Source organism: Neodiprion pinetum, chromosome 2, assembly GCF_021155775.2.
Source record: "Neodiprion pinetum isolate iyNeoPine1 chromosome 2, iyNeoPine1.2, whole genome shotgun sequence".
Taxonomy (NCBI): Eukaryota; Metazoa; Arthropoda; class Insecta; order Hymenoptera; family Diprionidae; genus Neodiprion; species Neodiprion pinetum.
Window position 1 is genome coordinate 22831166 of NC_060233.1, and position 20887 is coordinate 22852052.

The 20887-nt window shown below is 35.4% G+C and overlaps 1 protein-coding gene across 2 annotated transcripts; it reads right to left on the bottom strand.

Moving 5' to 3' along the window:
* Positions 1-203: 203 nt before the first annotated feature.
* fab1 (fab1 kinase) lies at positions 204-12223 on the bottom strand. Of its 2 annotated transcripts, XM_046610699.2 has the most exons (14): positions 11674-12209; positions 11079-11293; positions 10601-10790; positions 9773-10010; positions 9377-9583; positions 9073-9290; positions 8649-8991; positions 8200-8560; positions 7207-7477; positions 4203-6951; positions 2915-3465; positions 2177-2509; positions 1784-1945; positions 204-1492 (listed from the first exon to the last, which is right to left on the bottom strand). In XM_046610699.2, the coding sequence occupies exons 1-14, from the start codon at positions 11786-11788 to the stop codon at positions 1293-1295; spliced, it is 6153 nt and encodes a 2050-aa protein (XP_046466655.1). In that variant the 5' UTR covers positions 11789-12209; the 3' UTR covers positions 204-1292. The 2 variants fall into 2 exon arrangements, with proteins under 2 accessions (XP_046466655.1, XP_046466656.1); XM_046610700.2 differs by lacking the exons at positions 204-1492; positions 1784-1945; positions 2177-2509 and having other exon boundaries at positions 3005-3175; positions 3256-3465; positions 11674-12223.
* Between the last annotated feature and the right edge of the window lie 8664 nt (positions 12224-20887).

A 20887-nucleotide genomic window follows, 5' to 3' on the forward strand; every position in this document is an offset into this window, starting at 1 on the left:
TTGGAGATCTCCGTGTTAAATCAAGTAAGTCCAAAAACATTAGAATTGGATTGAAGAAAAAAACACCAAAGTTTGACAATTAGTACGTTCTCATCATAAAAATGTTCTGTGCAGAATGTTTTTGAATGATTCCAATTTTTGGCATTGTCTTACGTAATATCTGGATACTTGTGGAACACAATGGAATAAAACCAGGCAAAAACTAATTTTTTATGAAATTTTACTATGACAACAAATTTTAAATGAATCGAAATATTATAGTTTCACTGATGAGATTGATTGCATCACATAATATAGTGTAAAGTCGAATTCATTCTTGAGAACAACGATAACCACAATATAATACAATTTACATCACCTTCCAATTAGAACCACATGATTACAATAAATATATTTAGAATATGATGCGATTGAGTATGATATCGCTTACTCACTTGAAGTAGATATCAAAATCTAATTTACAATACAACTTATCAATCGTACAAATAATATTATATATATTATTTTTCATAGAAAGTTTGATAACTAATAATTTTATCAATTTACGGATTATCTTGCTGAGTAAATATCAAGCTCAAAATAATGACCTCATTTGCCACTGATTCATGTCAAGTATAATTACATAAGCATTATATTTATTGGTATCTTATACTAGCTCATTTTCATTAACAATGAAAAAAAAATTGAGCTAAAAATTGATGTGAAGACTAATCTCTCTGCATTACAATTACTAGTGGAACAGTAAAGCCTTGCTTATTCGAGCCCGCTTCATTCGAGTTCTTGTCTGGTTTGCGACAGAAAAAATATCTGCATTTTTAGGACTTCTAATACGTACGTCTATGACAGTTTAACTTTACTTTTGTAACATCTTTTCGTGAATTAGTGTGTATAATTCTATTTATAATCGTTATAAGTCTGTTTTCTTCATAGCCGAATATACATGTTTTTTACTCGTTATCACTCAAAAATGTATTGATTTCTTTGTTCCCTACTATCAACGTTTTTCGATTATGTGAGCTAGGCTGGGTCAACATTCGCTCGGATTAGCAAGGTTATCCTAAATTGTAAAATGATGATAATTCAAATAGGTATATAATTGAGATATTGCATTTTGTCTTACAAAACTCATTGTATGCCATTTCGCGATATTCTTATGCCTAGAAAACTCTAGGAAACTTGATGATAATTGTATAAAACTAAATATTCAGTAGACAATCTCTGAATGATAGCAACATAGATTTTCCATAAAAACGGATTCATGATTATAACTATGTTCTAGGATTACATCTATTTTATGAGAATTCTACTCCGTGACCTAATCCCGTCCACCTGTCTGGCACTGGTAGAAAGTAACGATGCATTGCTGCTATGAATCTGGCTCTGTATTCCTCTGGCGATACTATAGTTGGCAGTTTTCCTTGACCACCCAAGATGCCCGACCTCTTTACAATTGTTTCCAGCTTCTTATCCCATGTAAAAGTACGTATGTAATCTATGGAAAAGTAAACAATGGATCATTTATGTTGTCTCAAATAGGTATTTTCTGGAAGCAGAACTATTTTATTTATTCTACTTATTTTTGCTAAACACCAGCATGGGGCGGGCTAGATGTTTCAGAGAACTATTGTAAATTAATAAAAATATATATACAGTATAAAATCCTCTGTCTTGAAGATGTCCTCACTCCAGAATATAGTGAGTTATGTTATTTAGAAATTATATGAATTTATCTATGCCATCACACTAATGCGTCATTTATTGCCATATTTGCGAACAAACTTACCAATAATCCCTAGTACCAGTTCATCGGTGGTTGGTTCCAAACCTACTAGCAATGAGTAGTCCATCACAGAATTATCAGCTAGAAATTTTGTATCCATTTCTATAGCTTTATTTAGTACTGCCTTGGCATGAGGTCTTATGTATAACGGAGAATCACAGCTCACTGAAATAATACAATGCTTATTCAGTTATTGGATCAAATTCATGAAAACTTCACCAATCGCATAATATTCCACTAAACAAATTAATAGTAACTCATAGTAAAATTATGGTTCCGTGAACTTTATTCAAATTTCAGTATGTTTGAATGATGAAGAAAATGAAAACAGATGCGAACCACTTGTAAGTGAAGAGTGTTACATAACAGTTTCGATGACCTTCACCATTTACTTACTGTTCAACAAGTTTTCATCCAGTAAAACAATTTCTCCTTCGTGATCTGTCTCTTCGGGATTAACTAGTCTATTTCTCACGGAACCCTTTAGGTCGAATTTATCCTTAATGATTCTGTTATAAAACAGGTTCTCCATAACTAACAAACTAGTTCGTAGAGCAGCGTTAGTAGTATTGTTTTTGAACGATACTCTGTATACTCCAATAATTTTTCCAAGTAACGTCGGCTGCTTCGTTTGCTGACATTTTTCCATGTACGCAAAATAGTTAGGTGCAAAGTCAAGGAATATTTGCATTTCTAACCGAGACATTTCCTTCAAAATAAAACGGTCATCTGAAACATTACCAAAATTCATGAATAATAGGGAGATTTTTTTTAAATAGAAATATAAAACTTCAGAATCACATCAAGAACAAACATTTGTTTTGCAACTGGGCACCAAATGTACTTATCTTTAATGCAAGCTTACCAAATACACAGATAATTGTTTCTTTTGCTCCAATTTCAACTTAGACGACATTGAAATGAAACATCAAGTAAAACTGGCTAATGTTATGCATATTTATTACCAAAAAGGCTCATTGAACACAGCTCCTTACGGATTGATAAGAAATTTCACCGTAGAATTCCAAAAATACCACTATTCCATAATCGAGATAGAAACCTAGTGTTTTCACTGGTGATTTTTTATATTACCCGTTGTTGAACTTTACAATAGTATACTCGGAAATGATTTACCTCTAGTCTTGCAAAATGCACTGCCGCTCTTTCCACCTTTAGCAACCCACTGAACGCTTCGACTCAAACTCCGGGTGAATCCATCCTCGCCGCAAAGTAAAACATTTTCTCTCAAAGCAGCAAACTGTGAAGCGAAATGAATTCTGCAGAAGAAATTCGTTGTTGTGTCATTAAACTGGACTTCTATATAATTCTGATGTTTAAGTGCTTTTTTGTCTTCTTCACAATCAAGAGTAGCGACGGTAGTTTGTGGCAAATTGTCTGTTGACAGTAAATTTTTTTCAGTTTCAACTGGACTGGCAAGATTGGGACTGCTGCCACGTAAGAAAGAAAGAACTGACGGCCGTTTTGATTCTATTGATTGTGTCAATTCAGATGCGTTTTCCTTGTTATCGGAGAATTTCCGCTTGTAAAGCGGACTCGGATTTAACTCAGAGCCTTTTGTAGATCGTAAAAGTTCTTGCAGTTTATGTTTATAGTCAAGAGAATCAAGTGCGTAGGCTATTATGGACGAAGGTTCCGACTCATATACAACGATCGGTACGACTGACCTGCAATTAATAAGTCTACTTAATACAGTAACTTATACTGTAAGTTGTATGTCATATATGTACAAATTTAGTTCTCTATGATATTTTACAAATTTCAGTAGCATTGCTGTTGTACATTAAGATTCAATTAATTTTCATTTATAAATAAAACTTCAACTGATTGCAAATTACAAAGTACTTAATAATGGAATTCAAACCTTGTGAAAATTTGTAAGGAATTCAAAAGTCAAATTTTATTTAATCGCAATGTAGATGCTGCAAATTCTGAATATGCATGAACAAAAGGTATAAAACTGTTATCGATAAATCTCAATTTTTTTACTCGCACAAATTATTTTGTATATGACTGACATATTCTAGTTGATTAGACTTTTCAAATATCATCAATGCACCAAACCGTTGCAAATTATCTCTTCCATTAAAAATTCTAATAACACAGCAATAACGTTGTTTGTCGATGAAATGTATTTTTAATTTTTCTATTTAATCTCTGTGTTCTATTCAAATATCTGTGGATACCATTGCACAAAATCTTCCACATTTAAAGCACACCGTACGTATTTGTACTATGTGACATATGAGAGTGTGTCACATTTTAAATTTTCCAATTTTTTTATGGATGTATGCAAAAAATGCATGCGTCTCGTCTAGAACAAAGCCTCAAAAAGACTAAGCACTGTAGCACCAAGACTAAGCACTGTAGCAAAAGCGCTCTACTATACACATATTGAACCTACCCTAATGAAAGTAAATGATGTTCAAGAGAACCCAACGGACACTGTATAGGGTTGATGATGGGGACCGACGGCAGTAATTGTGATAATATTGTTTTCTTCTTTTTCTTCTTGTCCGGTATATCGTCCGACGCCAATGGCAGCACGTCGGAATAGGACCTATGATGAGTTTTAGGGGATTCATGAATCACTACAATGTCCTCGGGATTGCTGTTTTCTACTACCTCATTATCTGAATTATCAACAAAATCGCTTTGCAAATCAGTTTGAACTGCGGTAACTGCATCGACAGCGTTATAGTCAGCTGACATTGGACTCTCAAGTTGTGTTTCAGGTGCTGCATCATCTATAACGAATCCTTCTGATTCAATGAAATTGCTACTCCCAGTCGTCATTGCTCGTTCCGCGAACCTCCTTTGCTTATCATCCTTTTTCTTGGCAGTGATCTCTAGGATCCTGTTATTCCAGCCAAAAACTGCCTCGGATATTAGCCTTTTTAAAATCACAATACCATCTTCAATCCTAAACATCAATGACTGTACAATTTTCTCAGCATTTCTGCCCTCCATTTTCTTATTCTCTAATGTTGGTGATGTTAGCTTCAACTGAATTTCTTCAATTTTATTTTTGAAGTACTGCTGGTCTTTCGATAGCTGCTGTTTCATGGCATTCAAACTTTCAGGGTCGATAGCCAAGGTAACAAGCTTATCCCGAATGCTAGAAAAGACCTCGTCTCCTTTGAGTGCCACATTTTTCATCTCTTCTATGACGTTGCTGTGTTGCTTTGGATCGTAATTGATTGTTATTAGCGGTGGCGGTAAAGATATTTCCCATTGAGATACTCGTGCGTATTTGAATATTGCCAGCATATTATTTCTGCTGAAGTATTGACAATGATCGTGATGAAGTGAATGTTGACAAGAATCACTTCCCCGCCTGATGTAAATGCTTCCATGAAACCTTAGTTCCAAATACTTGGCAAACGACAATGACCATGTGTCATCTGACATGGGAACAACAGGCGACACACTCTTACACTTGTTACATTTACTCCACATTAATATTCTATTGGTGTTTTCCTGGCCAAACGGCTCGTTCCCTAATTTGCTTAAACCGATATGAACACAGCCTCCTTCGTGAGTGAATCTTCGAGCATGCTGAGCTATTTGTGCCCTGCATGCTTGTGCTGGACACATGTATTCGGTCGTTAAACAGTAACGTTCGAGGAAAAGCCCCAAAGCAATGTCGTTTCTACCATACAAATCCATGTTCACTACCCAAGGGTTTACGCAAAATGCTGGAGTAGTGTTGCTGCTGTGAGAAAAACTGCAAAACAAAACGGATAACCTCTGATGTGTCAAGGGATCCAGGCAGTCGAGCCGTTTGGCAATGTGATCATTTCTGTCGTTCGGCACCACAGTTGGTTTCATATCCATTATAACATTATTTGTAGGATATATTCGACTTCCGCATGCTCGGAAGTTAGCCAAAAGTGTTTGAACTTCCCGGCTGTCCGCACTGTTAGTTATATTAGTCCCAACAAAAGCATGAGGTGGTTTCAATCTCAAATTCATCATTTGATTATCTTGATACCCACATTCCGCAGATATACTGTTTGACCTAACGCCTTCGACTTTATCTGTGAACTGCATGGAATGATATATTTCTTTGGGAAAAAATTGTCTGAGTGTACAATTCCGTCCTGGTTCCGTTTCTAGGTAGGGTATGGAAAATGTTAAATATGGAGATACGCTGAGTATTGTATCGTCTAATGCTTTTTTGAACTTATTGGATAATGGTAAATCAGCAACGCTCAATTGCTGAACAGTTAAGTTAGCTTCATTGAAAACATCGTTCTCTTCATTCAAATACTGATGCAGTGGATCGCTGTGATCACTGACAGATTTACTATAAGTACGTTTTTCTTCGCACGCCGCTTTATCTTTTGATTTGACTTTTTCACTCATTTCATCGTCAGATTTAGGATAATTCATTTCCATTGCAACATCATCAGTTTTATATTCTTTGTTTATCAGATTTATTTCGCTAGCATTATGAGGTTTGGTATTGCTTTTGATCGGCTCTGTAGCTATATTTTGTTCACTTGCTGTGGCAAACTGTTCAGAATCTCTTATAATTTGTTCAATAGAATTGCTTCCATACCTGCTGGAAGTTTCATTATTTTTATCACGAGATGCAACTGATTTCGATTTAGATTTGAATAATTTCAGAGTATCGTATGGATCTGAATCTTGTTTTAGTACTGTGGAACCTTGTTTGAAAGTATCGGGACTAAATAATGGATTGTCAATATCTTGAGTCTCACTTTCATCATTTTTTCTACTGACTTCAAATGGTAGATCTCTGTCTTTATCAAAGACAAAGTCGCCTTTTGAAAATTCGTTTTTGCTAATATCATTTGCAGTAGCATAGTTCTCTGGGAACATGTTTATTTGAATACTGTCAACATTTCTTTCTATACTCAGCACATCTTCCGGTTCGTCAGCATTATCGACTGAATTCTTAGGTGAATTTTCGTCCAGAAATGCATCAGCTTTCGGCGATGGAGGTCTGGCAAATTCGTCCATGAGGAATGATTTTTCCATTCGCCACGAGTAAGCAGAAAAGATCATCATCAATGTCACCTTTTTAACTTTTTTCAATTCGTTCTGAGATCCTCCGCGCAATAATATAGTAGACCCTAAATGCGAATTTGCACACCCTTCGAAAAACATTAACGTTTTCACTCCATCTGAAAAAACAGTACAATTTATTGCAAAAATATGTATACCAAGTCAATTAAATTTTTACTGCTTATTCCAAACATTGAATTGGCAAATAGATCATCTCAAAGAAATAAGGATCCCAACATGCACCAATTCAGTTGTTGCCCAAAGACTATTCTTAGAGTACTTTGTCCTAATTAAATTTATTTGAATGGTGTGTGAAATTGTCGTCACAGGGAAATATCTGCAAGTCATCAAATACTGAGACTATATTCACTCACTGTTTTCGTTTGGGAAATTCCTAAGGTAGAACTTTTGGCACGTGCCAAGACGATACCTCCCTGCTATATGGGCATCCACGCTATTAACAATATTTGCTCCGGTACATCGCGCCACTCTTTCAAGGATACTCAGCTTCACGTTCAAGACCAAAGTAACACCACAGTCTTTCAGTCGATCTTGAGCTAATCTAGATACGGATCGATGCACCAACACAATGTCTGGGCCAAGTGCTGTTATTCGTGCAACCGTGTGACCTAGGTATTCATTTTCCTGCAATTTTTACGTGAAACTTATAATAGGACCGATTTGGGCCTGAACGATTTTTCCATCTATTGGAGTCATTTTTCCCTCCAAATGAAGGATATATGTGACGTACAGTTAGCTGAAAAATGTGATGAAACAAAAACATGACATAACAAAGATTTGAAAAGAGTAACTCAACCACATTGAATTGAATAAAGCCAAAAAAGTTCTTGTGACCTAGAAGCAGATGCTTTAACGCGGAATTTCAACTACAGACACCTTGTTATCAACAACGATAGAGAAATCACATTAGTTTAGCATTTGAAAAATTCATGCACAAAAAATTGTTGAGACTGTTTCTTTCTTTATCTCATCAGTTAGTAAAATAAAAATCCGATGTGTACAATTTTGATAATTTACACCTGATAGACTTGTGTTTTGATAATAAATACATTATTGTTACCCAAAGTAAATCAGTCAAGCTATGTGTTTTTTTCCATTAAAAATAACAGACCAATGTAACTTCTCTACAGTTGTGAACCGACGACGGTATTTACATGGAAAATTCGCATTTAAAATTTTGAGCCAGGTCATCGTAAATTATTTAGATATAATATATCTAACTAGATTAGCTTTAGTAATGTTTTATGTTTCTTTGTCTTGTTTTTTTTTTCATCACTTTGTTATCCTGACTGTAGTCCCATACATCCTTGAACATCTTGATTGACTTAAAAATTTTCTGTATCCACCTGTAACATAACTGGCTCTAAGCTCAGTAATTTTCCTTCGACACGTTGGTATGTCAAACCACATTGTAGCAGTAGAATTTTCGGATGGGCTATCATCGCGTTCATGCCTCGATGAGCAACATTCTTACTACAAATCAAGCCAGATATGATGCCGCACTCATTTCTGTTGCCACCAGGTACCTTTTTTATTTGAATGTACTGTCTGATATCCATGTCGTCGGCGTCATGGTTGAGATTTGGCCTAACTTGATCAACAATTTGATGCGCTATAGGAAGGATTGTTTCTGACCAGCTTTGAGCCAAGCCTTCTTTGTTCAAAAGTTGTTTGAGTAACGAATCTTCGTGTTGTTTGTAAGCAGTTCTGGAAACAAGTAATGAAAGTTCGTACTGGTTGAATACATCATTCTTCTGAACAGGTTAAAAGTTAAATCGGCACTATTGTTACTTACTCCAATCTATTGTAAGCATTGCTTTCACCGAAAGCAGTTTTCAAGTTATTTGATTTATGCCAACTATTTTTTTCTTTGTAGTCCTGAACATGAAGTGTATCCCTTAATAATTCGTCTGGAACACCGGAGTTACATTCATGTGCTGTAAAATTGACTTCTTTCTTTTCAACCAAGTTGTCAATACTATCAACTGAAAGTACACTTAATTCTTCAGACGTCGGACGTTTCAATGTCACCGTCGAAGCTTCCAGATTTAAATCCAAGTAAAAACTTGAACTGGATGATGGCATACGGCCAATTGTAGAAAACATTGAGTTCGGTTGCTTAGTTTCGCTTTCGGAATCTGTAAGTATAACGATATCAAATTCTGTGATTGATGTAAATTCAATGCTAGCAGAACGTCAGTAAAAATTTTTATTCGTACCTGTAGTTGAATCGTGTTGAGGAATAGTTTTCACCCATGCAGGCTCTTGTGCGTCGCAAGTTGTTCGCTTGTCTGCTGAGAAATCTGAATTCGTTTGGACTCTGGCTGGTTTCAATGGTTTGAATATTGTTGGACCATCCGTGAACACATTTTCCGTTAGCATACACTCTATAAATCCTGCTTCTAGCATCGCTTGACCGATCGCTGTTGCCTGGACACTGTGGAATAAGATTGATGGAAACATTACACAAATTTATTATTCAATCACTACATTTGATAAATCCAAATAAACAGTGGATTTTACCGAGTTGCAGCTTTATTTTGAGCTATCATCCAATCAACTAGCTCGCTACCCAGACAGCAATTAGGGTAACTCCGCAGCCTGAGTCGGTGAGTTTGTAATATGATAGCCTGACTAGAACGGAATATTTCTTCGTAAATCATTCTCAGAGACGCTGAGTTTTGTAAAGCCATAGTTCGTTCTTCGGACGACAAGTATCCTGTTGAAGCGCTGGAAAGTCAAAAAGATTATAATTAACTGTAAAACTTCGATAATCAAAGTGAAAGAGATTTAGCAGAAGAATTTCAACTGGAACATCATATCGAAGTGGCACAATAATCATATTGTTAATGGCACTAATGAGAATGGCGATGGTGATAATAATGCAAATTAAAAAAACAATGTGGCATATTCAAGTACCATCCCAAAGCATATTTTTCTTCCATGTATCCAACGCTGGTCTTTCTTCTGACTTGGATCTCAGGGTCTGTATCATCGTTGACATTTCTCTGAGCTGCCTGTGGTATATCATTTCCATACTTGACTTGTAAGTCTTCTTGTAACGCTTTGAGATCTGCTGTCAGGTCAGCACCCATGTCGGAAGATTGTAAATAGGACAAAACAACTTTGCAACAGTAAGTGCATACTCGCAAGTCACCTACAGAAAAAAAAATATAACATTTATAATTGTAATTCAATAATATATTATGAGATCTAGAAACAATGTGGAAATATAATAAGGGATTTTACCCTATGTCTGGGATTTATGTGAGTTCATACGATTTAGAGAAGACTCAGGCAATACGCAGCAATAACAACAACACTAAGATACTCAATATTGAGTTCTGTTCCTTCAAAACGCGCTCTCAGCAATTAAGTAGTCAGTACTTAACATATTTCAAAGTGATATGCAATTCAACCCAGAGTTGTATAAAAATTTTCAATTAAATATGTGAGACTGAAGTTTCAAAGACTCTTACATTTTCACAAAGCCAGTCTTATTTCACTTATTTGGTTTTTTAAGTCTTGAAATAGTATGGAATCCCTTGTTAAAACCTAACTGCATATATCTTGCAATTCCATAATTAACTTTGACTAACCAAATTAAGTAAAGAAGAATGGCTAAACAGAAAATAAAATCTCACAGAATCTCAAATACATAATCTGTGGAATGATAATCTATGTAGAATGGTTCATTCGTTGGTGCAATTATCCTGTTTAAATAGTAAGTTTATTTCGTTAACTGACCAGTACAACCCATGATCTTTCCAGGAATCACTTCAGAACAACATCTTGAACAAAAGATTTGGCCACATACGCGGCAATGATGTCTTCTACGAAAAGTTGTGAAGCGTTCTCCGCACTCGTAACATTGTTTACTGACGCTATCTGGCATCCAGTAACTCCTGAGTTGCGTATCCTTGTAAGATTGTAAATTCTGTGAAACAATTTTATAATTAGTACATCATACGTAATTTCACCTTTATGTACCAAACTCACAATTTTTACCTTATGTAGAATATAAAATATATACATATATAAAAATACTGATTGCTCATACTCTGATTTTCACTGAAGACAAATAAGCGAAAGTTTAGTAAGTTTGGAATAAAAGTGGCATCCATTCTGTAGAGTAACGTAAATGACTTATTTGGAAACATTTGTAGAAAAGTGCAAAGTTGATCTCTGTAGAACAAAAAACATTACTTGATAACAAATTTCATACACTGCTTTTTAGCGCTACAATGTTACTGATACGCTTTAGAACATTAGGCAGGCTACGTCCTTCAATAGTGTCCAGTGGCAAATTCATAACGCTCGAGGTATCTTCATCTGGAGTTTTTTCCACACTGTCAGATTGTTTCCATGATTCTGATTCTCCGGAAGAGCTTTGTTCATCATTGTTAGGAGAGGTTGCCGAGCCATCATTGGACAACGACCCTGAGTATTAAAACTGAGCTGAATATTATATGTCATACTTCGTAATTGCTAATATTATGTATATTTCAACAAAAATATATTATTATGAGAATTTTCTGATGTTCTTTAGTCAAAACATAAAATCAGTCAGATTGAAATGAGTAAGAGGAAATTGTTTCTTTAACGCGACTGGCCAGTTATCATATTCACAAACAAGAGAGTTAATCTCTCACAAGCGTTCATTTGCAGTTACGAAATGGTAATCTCTTTTGGGAGGCATCGCCTCATGTTACAAATGTAGCTATTAATAAAAGTTTAGTATAAAGCGTATGATGCGAAGTTGATATTAATTATTCTCCGATGATTGTGAAATACCTTCAAACATTCAAGACGTGACTTACCTTTGGTAAAGTTGAACAACTTAGAGAAGAGAGATGCAACGACTGGCTGATTCTCTTCTGGACTCAGTGGAGCAAATTCCGTCAATTTTGACGGGGAATTCATATTTTTGTTCATTTTACCAATCTACTAAGCTCAGCGTTAGTTATCTTTTGATTATATTCATGGTAACTGTCAGGTTTTCTTCTACACAGCCTATCACAACTTAAAACAGTACAAGTAGTTCTGACCAACGTCTCACGTCCAAGAAGATGTTCGAAGTGATCTTAAGCAATCTCAAGTTTGCATTTGGTTTTGACAGCAATCTGTCTGAAACAGCTGATTCAAGTCACGTGTCGCAGCACGGATACATTCTCGGAGTTCTCGACGCCGATGTAGAAGAGACGCATTCTCATTGGTGTCTGCCACTGTGCCGTAAACTGTGATTGGCCCAGAAAAGTAGGAATAAGTCATTGAAATAACCCAAAGAACCTGTCAAAAAGCAACGAAACCTCTGAATCGAAACGTTTTGGTTGAACATTCTCTCCAATTAATTTGCAAGTTACGAAAATCTGAAGAAACTAAACTAATATCTGTCTGATAACTAAAGTTGAGAGTTTCAAACGCGTAGTACAAAAAAAAAAAAGATAACCGACAAGTATATGATTCCTATATGACAAGTACGTGAAAACAATTTTGACAAATTAAACGATAAATTTTAGCACGCAAACACAACTCTTAATATTTCCGTTTGAATATTTACACGATTGGCCGAAGCATAATCGACCGCCTCGCAGAATGAAAAACTTACCAATAGGTAGCAGCAGTATTCGAAACGCGACAAACTAGCGACTCTAGCGACAAACAAGTCTTCCAAGAAAACTATTCAGATTTAAAATGAAAAATTGAAATATGGGTTAATAAAAGTTGATGCTCAAGCAAGTTGAAGAAGATATCTAAATAATTTTGGAGACCACCCAGTGCCCAATGAAAAAAAATAGAGAAAAAACCTTAAAGAAATGTTTAGCCAGACAAAATGTTGTTCATTCGTAATTTTAATGAAAATTCGTGATTAAAAACTTAAACACCACATATTTCATCTTTACATGCTACCGATGGTATGATATTTACAAAACAATTAATTTAACTGCGATTGTTAATTCACATTTCCAATGAATATACTTCATGCATATCGATTTGAAATCCATTAGACTCTTAAAAAACCCAAGTAAATTTCAACCTACTGTAGTTTGATGTTATTTGAGGATCTGCATGTTGCCAGGATACATAGAAATGATGTACTGTTCCTTCTCTAAATTTAAGAATTTTCCAAGGCACCGGAATTCGAACATCAAGGCTTAACTTCAGTGTTCAACAACTGAATTAGTGTAGATTTGATAATTAAGCATATTGCGCATACGACTAAATTCAGTTTACAAAAGTGCTCGTCTAACCTTAATTCACGATCACTTTGCGTAATTCGACTATGTAACTAGCTATCTGCTATTCTGTTAGGGCTTTGACTTCACGTGCAAAGATGTTACACTAGAGCAAAACTATTGAGTACTCTTATTCAACGTCAATACGTGTGACGGAACATGAGGACATTTATATTCAGTGAAGCAGTATAAAATGACATATAACAAGTGATTTATTCTATAACTCTTCAGTTGTATAGTACATAGTTAGTTAAAGTATCCGAACTTTTTCGGATCAAGCTCGATAACTTTTCTATTTACAATTTCCTATGATAGAAAAACTCTAGTACCAGAAAAATATTTTTGCCGAAATCATTTGACAAGCGCAAAAGTGCTTTCAAAACTTGGCGGTCATTAAAAACGTAATTCCTGAGTTGACAAGACCGATGGATTTGATTTAGAAATGGACCTCGTATTTAGCATTAGTCAAGGGTCTGCAATTTTTTGTTGCAATTGATCGAACTGCAACACAGATGAACATAAATATTAATAGAAATGAGTGTAAGACGTGGGATTCAGATATTTATCAAAGTATGTTTTATATTTCAAGCAGGAAGTTGCTAGTGATCACATTTGATTAGGTGACGACTATTGCCGAAAGTCATGTGATCAATTAACTATACGTTGCGAGATCTACCAGGAAGCGGTTACAGTCTGGAAGTGTAAGCCCGAGAATGTAGGGCGCAACATTGACCACACTTGGGTCTTTTAGCTTCAGTGGCGCTGAGTCGTTCATTAGACGGTCAGACTAGATGGGCGAAGCCATCAATGTTCCTCTATTGAAAGAGTACACTGTTGGTGCACCTGGCAATCACACTTTTGTCAGAACATGAACCTTAGGAGTACGCGGATCAAATTTAACCGAAAATTATTCAAATAATGCACCCAGTTATGTTAAATTATATTAATTTCACCGGTTACCAACTTGTCTCAGAGTCTTGCATATTTGTATTATTGTATTGCATTTATTATTAGTATTTGAATTAACTGATTTACATCACATTTGTTTTCAGACTATTAAAATAGAGTATTTCAATTCTTACACGGGCAAAAAAAGTCGTATAAAAATTCTACCACTAATTTTTAGGTTGTGATATTATATGCCTCGAAAGAAAACTTGAACCTCCTCCGATAAAAATGTATATGCAAGAAACCTTTCGGAGAAGATTTTACCCCACCGCTGTAAAAAATTTCTTGCGCATATACTTACATCACAGGAGGCTGAAAGTTTGTTTTGAGGCCGATATTATAATAATCTAAAAGTTTTTATTAGGATATTTTCATTCATCTTCTAGTAACGATTTTTTAAATATCACCGACATCTCCCCATAATCTTTAATTTTTTCTTACCGAAAATAACATCTCAATCATAAAGTGTTTCGTCCTGAAGCAACTGTTTTGTTGCTCTAATTTGAAAAACGTTTTATATTTAACACAAAGAATCTACGCGAAAAGATGTATCTAAAAGTAGATTTTAAAAGGGTGTTCTTGGAATTTGAAGTTTTACCATTTAAATAACATTAGGGATGTATTAATATTTTTTTACAATTGCTACCACGCAACCGTATTTAATGACACAGATTTGATCCTGAAAGCATTTGTAGAGAATTCGCTACAAAAGTGTCATTTGAGATATGTTGTAAATTCAAAAGTTTACCCACAATTAAGGGATCGTCTCAGTGTAAACCTTCGAAAAATCACTGATTTTCGCGATTTTTTTTTTTAATGTTGTAATAAACTAATCGGTCTGGTTTTATTTTTATAAATAAATACATTCATGCCGAATACAAAATGATTTTTTTACGTTCATATATTTAGTATATAATAATTAAAGAAATTGTTGAAATGACACGTTAAAAAAAAGGTCCTGTACGGTGTCCACGATTGCGGCCGCAATTTTGATCTGAAACAAAAATTTCAAAAAGATTATTAATCTGTAGGAAAGTCGCTATCGCGCTATGGAGGTTTTTTTTCGAAATTTGACAAAATGACGGCGGTTTGAACAAAAAGTATCGAATATGGCCCTTTTTTTCGACAGTTTTTCGTAAAAAAAAAATTGGAAGATTTGAAAAAAAAAGCTTCCATAGCGCGATAGAGAATGACGTTAAGAATGTTCTCTCAAAATTGGAAATAGATATCTTCAAAACTCTTCCTTTGAGAGTGGACACCGTTTTGAAAAACACCATTCCGAGAAAAACGCGTTTAAAGATTGAAGTTAGAAAATTTTAGATAAATCGTTTACTTACGATCAATCGGCGATGCCAGATCTTGATTTTTTTCTTGGGGGTTTCACTCGTATGTCTATCCGTGGTGGATGTCAAAAACGAACTGAAACGCTTGGACAGTTTATTCTGCAAGGTTATAGAACCTAAGCACCTTAGTACACGCGCAGGTAGAAAAACCGTTCCCTTTCTACAAGAAACGCTTTAGCGACCGTAATAATTTGAATTTCGATTTAAAAATTTGAGAGAATGTTGGGAACAGTGTATACTATACGATAATCCAAAAAAAAAAACGATTTTTCGAAAATTTCACCCTGAGACAATCCCTTAAAGACTTTTTGCAATGAATTTTCACATCACATTGATTTGCAAGACTTATAACTTGCGAACCGTTGATACTACAGATTTCGCCACTGACACATTTTTGCAGACAATTGCCTATAAATTTCTAATATGAATTTTGGTTGCAAGGTCCATAATTAGTCGCTAAAGATAATTAAACAGGAATTTCTAAATGAAATTAACTTTTGACCCAAGGCTTATGAAGACTTTTTTGAGAGAATTCAACTCTCCACAAAATACGGCCAATTAATGTGGTAGCAATAAAAAAAAAATTTTGACATGTTCCCCATATTATTCACATAGGAAAACATTGAACTCCGAGAACAGCCTTTCAAAATTGGATTCAAGAGATATCGCATCGTCAGGATTTTCGTTTTAGCGGAGTACAACAGTTTATTAGGTGCGAGGAAAAAAATGTTAATTCGAAATGAAACATCGTGCTATGTTGTTATTTCAATTGTCCTAATCGTAAATTCGTAACTTCCCTGACAATTCGAGGGAAAATTATTTGAACATTGCCTGTTAAAATTAGCCTGGCTATAAAATTTGAATTTTGGCTAAAGTTGCGTATAAAATATTTTCAATATTTTAAAACAGTTCGCACTCGAACACAGTGATTGAAGAATGGGAAAATTTCAACGACGATGAGATAAGGTGAGGATTTGAAAATACTGGACAATAGAAGAATTAGTGAAATACTATACACATGATCAGAGATAAGATTCGAGTGAGTTATTTTTCAATATGCTGCAGTTATACAGTTCATGAGAAAATTTCTAAAATTTCAAAGCATACCACAAGATACCGGAAAACAAAACGTGACAAATTATTTTCAGATTATTTGAAGAAAAGTCGGGTTATGCAAATAGATCCAATACATTGCATAAACTACAGGGGGTAACGAATGCAAGCCCGAAGATACAAGAACTTTATCATGATAAGAAGTAGTCTTAGCGTATTCAGTCGGTGTTAATAATACCAGCGTTTCTTGAGGACACGCTGAAGGATATGAACCGCGTCGCTCTTCCTTGTGCAGATTCTTTCTGCACGAGACGTGCGTGTTTTCACTTTCCTGGCAGGTATATAAGTCAGCCGTTGCTCTGGATTCAATACGTGATGCTATCACGTAAACTCTATGACCGTCGCGATTTACGACGCATTTGATCCGTGGCGTGTAATAGTTCTATAAAAAGTGCGAATCAGGTTGAAAGAATTCTAGAAATTAATCGAAAACTTACATATTGAACTACGTGGCACTAAAAATCCATCGCACTTGACCCAGATGCTTATAACATGGTTGCCACAATTTGAAACGATGATTTTTTCAGCCCTCGTCAAATCGATACCAACGTTCCTCACTTTACAATGAGTGAGCTAGCGTGACGCTATCGAGTCAATTCCGCCGTAGAAGAAAGCATCCACGTAGTCATGAGTATAATCGGTGTAATTATGCATGCTAGACTTTAAACAGTTTCGCAGGCCAAACGGTACCTTAAACTACTATTCACCTTATTCCCATCGCCGATCGAGCCAACTTATACACAGTCATAGGGGGCATGCATAGTCGCTACGAGCCTCTGAATTGCACAAAGAGGGCTTTCTCCTTGGTACAAGGTCAATTTATCTTTGCGCTAACACGATCCTGAACCATTACCGAGTCTCTCTGAGTGCGCATCTCATCCACCATCCATTATAGACGTACATACATAAGTACGTTGAATTCTAAGGAGGAAAAAACCCCAAATCGGTCACTGATTCCAATACAAAGATTTTCGTTGTGTTCCGAGACATCTCAGGTTCAACGATATAATATATCCGGCAATTTCGACACTTTTCAGTCGATGTTGTTTTCGATGCTTAAACGTTGACATATATTATCTGCACTTTTACAAAACGAAAGAAAAAAAAATCTGTCGCATCAATAGCGCTATTGGATTTATTATAAAAATATACCGGCTCACCTACTCTCTGAGCGCGGTGAAAAAACAGGAGCAACGCAAATTACTATGCTCCGGTACTAAAAGACGTAAAAGTTACGGATCAAACTAGGCTGCGCAGCAACGCGGTGAAAATTCTCCAGTTCACTCTCCAATAGCGCGTGTAACGAGGGGAAATTAAAAGTATATAAATGTCATTCATTCAAGTCAATCTTAACTTTAAGTTATCGGCGGTGCATCATGACACATGCGTAGATTGTCGTAAAAACACACAGTAATTAATAGCATCATTTCTGATTATCGTCTATCCTATTTTTGTTATCTCGGTATTTGATTTTGGGAAGTCTATAAGGTTGAAAATTGTATTTTTGAAAGAAGGAAATTACACCCTCGGTTGAGACTACTCGGTAGAGACTGACGTCAACAGAAAATGGCGTTAACAACAGTGAATAGGAAATTGAGAGCCTGGATAACTGTGGCACAGTCTATTAATTTCATTACCGTGGAGAGTTGGAATTTTTTTCATACAGCATGGTAATCAACAATTATTCATGCTTATCTTCGGGGTTTCACCAGTCGTAGGCTGCCTAAAAATAAACCTAATCGGCAACTCCCACTATGTTTATTTTCCTGTTATTAATGAGTGCGACTCATTGTAATATATAAATTTTATAAGGTAAAAGGCTTTAAAATAAAATATAAATTAAATCAATTGTCTTTTCTTCATTGCAACATTAATTCCTTGGGGATTTAAATACTAAAATTCTGAAATTTGACGCGCCAATAAAATTGATTCAAAACGTGTTGAGCAAATTAATCGTGTAACAAAATTGGCAAAGCTGAACATCGCTTTTTTTACTACAATTTCAACTATTAATTTTTAAAGGAATAGCCTCTAGGAGACCTCGAAGGTTCCTAAATAAAGCATTCTTTTCGGAAAATCGTCAATAGTCTTCCAAAAATCGTGGAACAGTGACGCCCACTGTCAGCAACGCTTATCAAGTAACAACATTTAGGAACTACAGATAAAAAAAAAAAACACGTATGCGTTGACATTACTGCAATTTTACCTTATCCACTGTTTGGAAATGTACTATACATGAACTATCTGTATTAAAGTTGTTGAATAGCGTAACAGAAGCTAATGGCAACTTGCCAACATTGAATTTCACTCTGGAAAATACCGTTGCTTGAAGGAAAGACACTAGCAGGTTATTGACTGCTACAAGAATAACAGAAAAGTATCGTTTTTTTTTTTTTAAATAAAGTATACGTCAATGAAAAACATCTAATCACGTCTGAATTTACCACTGTTTTTTTTTTTTTAACCGCGGTCAAATAAAATTTAATAGTATTTAGCTAATGAGATAAGTATACAAAAATTGTCCTCATAAGAAGCGCGATTTCTGTTACTGCCATCAAAAATATATTTCCATTGTCAATATGAATTCTACTAAAAACTTTCGCCTTGATCTTTGCAGATTCAATGCAAAAAAAACGAACCCCGGAACAATTTTATTCGAATTGGCTTTTAGTAAAATCGTCTGGTTTTTTTATATGTTGTACATCTTGGCATTCCCAACAAAAGTCTCCACGGACTCGACCCTACCCTATGACTAGTTTCGGCACTAGAAAATTCTTCATCCTATATCCAGTATTCTTTTGTGCAAGACAAACTATTATTTGAAAAAAAAAATTATTTCTAATAGATAAAACTTGAGCACGTAATCGGACATGGTGACTTCAAGTCTGTGGACTCATCCCCTCCTTCAACCTCAATGATTTCACCTGTAGATGACGTTACCTGGTGGGATCTTGTGCAAGCAGGTGCTTTTGGTTCACCGATGGGAAAATTGAGACTAGAGAGAGATATACATATGTGTATACATACGAATGTATGTGTATATAAGGCACTCTCTAATCTTCATTTTCCCATCGGACAACCAAAAATGCCTATTTGCACCAGGTCTCACCAGGTAACCGCATCTACAGGTAAAATCATTGAGATTGGAGGAGGGGATGAGTCCATAGATTTGAAGTAGCCATGTCCGGTTACAGGCCTACGTTTTATTTATTAGCAATAATTTTTTTCCCGTATAATATTTTGTCTAGCGCAAAGGAATACTGGATATAAGATGAATATTTTTCTAGCGCGCAAACTAGTCATAGGGGAGGATAGTGCCCGTGGACACTTTTGTTCGGAATGCCAAGATGTACAACGTATAAAATATCCAGACGATTTCACTAAAATTCAATTCGCATAAGATTATTGTGGGGTTCTTTGTCATTATCAAAAATATTGTACAGCATTGATAACGTTCAGCGGAATCGTAGGTACAAATTTTTTTTGTCGCAATGATTGATTGAGTAAGTATCTGTAATCAAACTGTGCCGCGTATCTTCCAATATGATATTCAGTACCAATATTTTATCAAGTAAAGTGCAGTACTTTATTTCACTTACGGAAGAAAAAAAGAAATGATTTGAGCGGATAATTTCACCGACGAACTTGAGAGCCCACCTGAAAAGATATATGTACAATTGCGAAAAATACCAGCTTGTTTCGTTGAAATGTCATACGGATAGCTCAACATAGGGTTACTTCGGCTACATTTATACAATGCGAGGTACATTTTGTCGAAATCTATCTTTTCTCGACTAACCGAAAGTACGTTTTACCGATCGTCATTTGTCTCAGTGTTTACAATTGGCTGACTTCGCAATTTCTCCAATCTTGGGCCACGAGGCATGTGCCGATCGGAAAACTGTAGCCTGAATGGTACAAATTCAGACTGATTTACCTACCTTACGTTTAAAAGCTTATGGCACACTTTCACAAAATAGGCCATGTACCATAGGCCAAAATACATGAGCAAATACTTTTTTTCACAAATTACATGATCCTTATAACAAATTAATGATAGCTAGGTACATTCGTGCCTGAAATTGCACGTCCACACTAAAATTTGAGTGAGAGTTGTCTAATCAAAAACAGAATATTTCTATTTTTCATGTTTCAGATTTATTTCAGAAATCAGAGATTGAAAACGGGCGATGAGAAAAAATTAAAAATTTCTGCGGAGAATTTTCACGAGTTGTATACTGTCACAGGGAAAATCTTTGGTGAAGGTAAAAAATGTCATGATCAAACCTTTGCTGACGCACATATTTATAGTTGTGCAGGAGTGAAAGTTAGTCATGACGTTAAGAAATTTTTGCCGGGCAAAAATGCAGGCCCAACGAATGAAGATCCCGCAT